The sequence below is a fragment of the Nicotiana attenuata genome, unplaced genomic scaffold (genome assembly GCF_001879085.1).
Source record: "Nicotiana attenuata strain UT unplaced genomic scaffold, NIATTr2, whole genome shotgun sequence".
Lineage (NCBI taxonomy): Eukaryota > Viridiplantae > Streptophyta > Magnoliopsida > Solanales > Solanaceae > Nicotiana > Nicotiana attenuata.
In genome coordinates, this window is record NW_017670861.1 from 142574 (window position 1) to 149121 (window position 6548).

General features: G+C 36.2%; 1 protein-coding gene across 1 annotated transcript; it reads right to left on the reverse strand.

The window, feature by feature from the left end:
• Positions 1–2060: 2060 nt before the first annotated feature.
• On the reverse strand, positions 2061–3075 carry LOC109243975 (defensin-like protein 1). The gene is made up of 2 exons (XM_019410997.1): positions 2925–3075; positions 2061–2490 (listed from the first exon to the last, which is right to left on the reverse strand). Exons 1-2 carry the CDS (start codon positions 2995–2997, stop codon positions 2312–2314), a joined length of 252 nt encoding a protein of 83 aa, XP_019266542.1. The 5' UTR covers positions 2998–3075; the 3' UTR covers positions 2061–2311.
• Between the last annotated feature and the right edge of the window lie 3473 nt (positions 3076–6548).

Genomic DNA, 6548 nt, shown 5'->3' on the forward strand with positions numbered 1-6548 from the left:
TTCTTCTTCTTCATGGCGACTTGGGCATCTGCTTCATGCTTTTGAGATTAGCCTTTGCAAATTACAGCTTCATGACCAAGTTGGTTGCTAAATTTTGCACTTTGCATCTTGCCTCTTTCAATATTTGAATGGTGGATGACCCTTTTTGCCACAAGTCTGATAAAGTGGGTAATTTTCATTGCATTATTACCCTTGCTTTGAGTTTTGTGGTTGACTGCCAAAGCTCCTTCAACCATACACCATCATGCCTCATAAGCATCCTTTGCTCTTGTGCCTGCAATGTATTTAACAATTTTGCCACGGTAATCTTGGATAGATCCATTGTGTTTTCCAAGGTGGTTATGGATACTTCATATTTTCAGGCACCGTAACAAGAATTTTTTCAATAATTCTTGAATCATTAAATTTAGTACCAAGCAATCTTACCTTGTTAACAATGCCAAGCAACCAATTTGAGTATCCTTTGACGGTCTCATATTCCTTCATTTTCTACAACTCGAATTCCCTTACTAAATTCAACACTTTCATGCCACGTATTATTTCATCTCCTTATATTCTTTCTTCAGATAATCACAAATTTCTTAGGTTGATTTGAGTGCCATAGCTCTCGTAAAAATTACTGCAGATATACCAACAAACAAAGTTACTTTCTCCTTGGATTTCCTGTTTTTCTTTTCCTTTTGACTCTTGATCTGGGCCATGGTGGGATTGTAAGGTAGTGGAAGAACATCATAATTCTCTTCCACGGCCTCCCGACAATCTAAAGCCTCCAAGTAAGTCTCCATTCTCACTGCCCAAAGTTGGTAATTTTCACCATCAAAGACTGGAGGAGCCAATTGAGATAATTGTTTCAGTCTCCATCTCACTCAAGAAATTTATTTTAGTCAGGTCCCTTAAGATGATGTCTCTTGATGCAAATTATTGGTTCTTGATAAAAGAAACTAAGGAAAATAATAGGGAAAGATGACAGGAATATAAAAGAAGTATACTGGAAGTTAAAAATTCTATTCTATTTTACTGCATATGGACTATAAATTTATAAGAGAACTACTAACTTAAAAGACCTAAAAATCAGCACAAATCTGCTGAAAATAACAAACTCCTAAAGTCTAGTTCACTTCTAAAGACTAGTTCAAAATTATTTCAAATTCAAACAAAAATTACTGCAGTAAATAACTCTTAAGCTGAAACAGTAAAATAATTTTACTGAGGCTTCTAAAGCATATTTATAGTAAGGCATGGCAATTAATTTAAAGCATTTATTCTATCTTTTCATAGAAGTTGACTACTCAACGGGAAAATCTGTTGGCTTTTTTTAAAGGTGACATGAAAAATGGAGGAGTCACCTTTTGGATTCTCAATCTCACCCTTTCATTGCCTACAAATACAGAGGTATTGTTTCGGATTATTCAAAACAAAATTTTCAAAAGTTTTTTCATGTTTCTAAAATCGAATAGAGTCTGCATTTTGTGATTTGTTCCGTCATTTGAGTTCGCGGAAGTTCAATCATTTGTAGTGCTGCTATTTCAGGATATTTTTTCGTTTTCTGAGATGAATTAATCAAAATACCTTTGGTAACGGTGACGAGATTTAATTCCTTGAGGACACACAAAATATTTGTGCCCCGGAATATTTTTCTTGTTTCTTTTTTTTGTAAACTAACGTATCTAGTTTATTATTTTTCTGTTTATGAACTAAGTTCTACTAACAAAATCAACTTCAATTTACGATTAAATCAGGTAGACTAATAAACTCGGGGGTAATATAAGCAGTTTATTTGCATAATTTTGAACAGACACTAAATTATGAAGTGTTGACTTTGGATTATACTGAGCAAATAAGAAACTCGAATAGGAGCAAATGTTTTTTAGAATTTCCGCGTCGCACAAGGAGTTGAAGTTGCATTCTAATATATAGCCCCATATTTGATGCAATATTTTGCTTCACGAGTTGAATCTGATGTATTGCAACCAATAATTTTCTCAAAATACTTGATGAGACTGAAAATTCTTTGCCGTGATAACATTAATCATAATAGCCAACAAGCCAAGTCAACTTAGTCAGAATAACCACAAAAATTTTCTTGAAATTATTTAGATTATTTCATTTGACATCAAAAACTACAGTACGGACCTAAAGAAACGATCGTACATACAATACGATAATACAAACATAATTTAATACTATTTTCTCACAATAACTACAATTCTAGTGAATTTGTAGTATTTTATTCTTTTAAACACAAGACACCACGCCATTATTTATTTATTTATTATACATAAAAAAGGAGAATTTTGAGAGCATTTGAAGCTTATTTGCACTTGTGGTAGCAGTAGCAATAACGTCTAAAGATGCTCTTCTTAATGCACATACCCCTCTTTGCCCCCTCTTTCTCTTTGCAGTCTTCGTCACAGTGTTCACTAATAAAGCAATAGCCAGAAAATGTCTTGCTCTTCCTTCGGCAAAGTTTGCCCTCTGCCGCTTGCATCTCTGCAAGGAACAACGACTTATCATAAGTATTTTTGGTTAAAAACATTTATTTGAGTTGAAATATACGAATTTCTTCTTAAAAGATTGAAATATATGTATTTATTTTTGTTATAAGTTATAACAATAATGATAATCATTTCATATTAGCGAGTTCGTATATGATTGTGCAATGGCATAGCTAGGTGCTCGTTGCATGTACTACGAAAGGATTATAGCAAGTTAACAACTAGCGTAGAATTAATCAATTTATAATGAATTTTTGCAATTTTATGTAATATTGGATTGTAGTTTTGGGTCCAAATCTTTACATAGAGACAACTAGTTTGGAATTCGGGTATATATACCGTTATTTTGTGGTAAAAACACTAATCTTTTGGAATTAAATAGATGCATACAATATTCACAAATGAAATGACAATGAAAAAAGTACCAACCATTGGAAGAAATGAGGAGGAAGCATAAGAGGAGAGCAAGGAAGGTTGTATAGCTCACTAGTGACTTTGCCATATTCCTATACTTTGGATATAATACGATCTTTCTATTTTTTTTGAAGGGATTTATGTGTGGAAACTACTAAGGGAAGATAGGTACTTGTAGCAAAGGCCAGGCAATTTATTTTATGGTTTAGTCAAAAATTCCAATGAAATATTAATGATTTAGTCAAAATATTCAATGAAACTGTTTTACGCAAGTAGTTGGCTATTCAAAGAAGAATACTCTTGGATGCAATACTCTTGTTCGTAGTCCTTATCAAGAGAAGCTCTGATCACAAAATTGGGGATAAGAATGATATAGTTTTTTTTCTTTCTTTTTCTAATTAGAATGTTCAAATGGTAAAGCACAAAGTATAACACCTGTGAGCACGTTCATCCAATAGGATTGTAGTAAAAAAGGTAAATAATACGGGAAAAAAAAACTTTTATTTTAGATGATGCATAATACCATCGATGTTGTATAAAAAATTTAGACCTACTTCAACATTTCGACTTGGTGTTCGTATCCTTTCAAAGTTCTTTTTCTATTTATTGGTTTTTCCACTCTGTCTGTCCATACATAAAGAGCTTTTTGGTTTTTTCTTTCACTTATTAGAAGAGGAAGAGAAAGGGAATATAAAAGTCTCTACGACTCGGTCGAGAAAGAATATTTATTAGTAAAATGGTGATATTTTGAATAATATGCAAATCAGCATTTTATTTAGCGGAAAATATTGAATGATGTCAAATGACTCAGATTCATTACTTAGTCAAGCAATTAAGAAATATAATCAAGTTTGAATTTAAAGCAAAATCATTATAGTACAATCGCCGTTATCATCAACAAATCTTGAATTCAACTTTCTCGAATCTATTGCTTAAAATGAAGGCAAGAACATGAGAAACTGCATAAATAATAAAATGTCACGACCCGGAATTCCCACCGTTGGGACCGTGATAGCGCCTAACATTTTACTTGCTAGGCAAACCAACGTTAGAACATTTATCCATTTTTAACAATTTAAAATTAATTAACGAGAAAGAACTGAAATAACTGCAATAATCCAAAGTAAAAATGCGGAAGCTAAAACGGCCAAACGTCTAATACAACCCTGGACCCGGTGTCACAAGTGCACAATCTACTAGAGTAGTACAAACAAGGGTCTGAAATAACATAATATCTGTCTGAAAAGGAAGTACACAACAAAATAAAAAGGGAAGGGGACTCCAGGAGCTCCGCGCGCTGAGCAGCTATACCTCAAGTCCCCACCAGCTGTCAAATTCGAGCACGCTAATAACCACCACTGGGACCAACTCCAAAATCTGCACAAGAAGTGCAGAGTGTAGTTTGAGTACAACCGAACCATGTACTTTATAACTGCAAGCCTTACCTCGACGAAGTAATGACGAGGCTAAGGCTGGTGTGATGACCCAAAAGGTCATTTTATGATTGAAAATTAAATATTGTGTTCCAAGGCCTTAAAAACTTCAATTTATCCCTCCTCGATTTGCGTGCACAGTCCCAACGTGATTCCGGAAAGCTTCTATGTTGAAAGTTGATGGAAATAATAATTTTTTCCTTTGAAAGTTGATTTAGTTAACTTTGGTCAACGTTTTGGGTAAACGGATCCGGACTCGTATTTTAACAGTCCCGGTGGGTCCGTATCGAAATATGGGTGGATACGGTATAATCGAAGGGTCCAACTTTCCCTCGTTACGACATCTCGAAGGCTCTAAACCACAGTCAAGTTTCATCCCTCGGGGGCCATCAACGCTCGACCTTGGAGCAGTACGGACCGATGATTACAGAGAGAAAGTGGGGAGTTCCCAAGACACATAACCAGAGCTGACAATGTCTGGTGGGCTATGTTCAGACCTGAATCATAGTGTCAGCTAGTTGTCCCATCTCTATATTTTTGTAATAAAGTATTTGTACTATGTTGGGGTTTCCCCTCATATATAAAGGGGGTCCTTGCCACTTTGTAAAGGCGGTTGCTCAATACTAAATACACAAAAACATTCTCTCTGCTCTTTAACATAGTCTCTTTAGTTCATTACTTCATTTATTGCTTATATTCATTGTGTTCTATTTATTATTCTTCACTTATTGCTTATTATTGGCAATAAACAGCCGTCGTTGATCTTATCACAACTGTTAGTCGTCCATCGACTACCCTCGATAGCTCTCAATCGAGCATCCAACTCGATCTCGAGGCCCCGATTGACAGTGATTTGGTTTGGTTAATATCTCGTTTTTTAAGCTCTTATCTCGCTCCTAAGTCTTTCACATAGCATCAACTGCTTAACAACTAGCATAAAAATAGATCACGTATTTTTAGAACCTCACAAAATCAAATTTAATTGTTATTATAATTTTCACCGTTAACAGTTTGGCGGCCACCGTGGGGCTAAAAATAATAGTGATTATTTTCTTGCTGGTTTAACCACGTAACACAAGTTATCTTTCACACTTTTTCTTGTCCAAGATCTTTGATTTCAGGTCAAAATGTCTAACTCAGTAAACGCACGTGAAAACATCAACCTTGAAGACCATGGAGAAACGGTGTTGACGCACCAGGTGTTGGTGTACCACCATGAATCCCTGAGAACGCACCGGAACCGATTCCCGTGGACGCGGTTTCACGCGGAGCTCAACACGTCAAAATAAGCTCCCACACCAACAGGAGCATACACCAAGGCGACCAACAAGAAGCTCAGAAAACCTCAGCTAGGGAAGAACAGGAGGTTAGCCTTCACGTTATTTTTGAAATGTTGCAGGCACAATAGCTGGCTATTGCTCAGCTGCAAAGTCACTAGAAAACTCCTAGCACAGTAGCACCGGGGACGGCTCCCCCAGCCGAGCAGGTACCAGAGAGGTCAAGCAACAACGGGTCGGCAGCCGACCCTGATCACTGCCAACTCCACGCTACTATAAAGTAGGAAGAGAGGGTCGCAATAACTCTTACCCGATATGAGGGTCGGGATTGAATCCACAGAAAGCTAGAGAGGGAGTTGGGTATCCACTTAGACTAGAATTGTGTGTATGCTCTTAATTGATCTTCTTATCATTTTTGGGTTTTTCAATTATAAACTACTATTTGAAACTAAATTAAGCTACAAGATAATTGCTAATGTTGTATCTAATGGGAAGAAAGGAACTAGGGTCGGGGCATCACCTAGGTGGCTAATTGACGGGTAGATGTTACTAAGGTTCGATTGACATAATTGGGGCTTATGTTATGACTGTTGCACAATTTTACCCACTCTCACACCTCTCGGTAGAGAGAGTGATTTTGCCCAATTGACTCTCTCAAGACCAAATGGGTAGGCAAATTAGATCAAACAACTAGGGTTCAAGTAGGGTGATTACTCTCTCGAGGTTTAACCCGTTAATTGGGACTATCATTTCTCATGAGTCCATCCCAATATCTTGTTGGGTCAATTTTGGAGACTTAGACTCTCTTTCTCAAGAAGAGTCAAATCCACAAAACACAAATCAGTGTTTGCAACCACCAATTTATAGATTAAAACATAAAATCAACCCAAATAATAAACACCCATAGTCAATCTAACCCTAGATGGCAA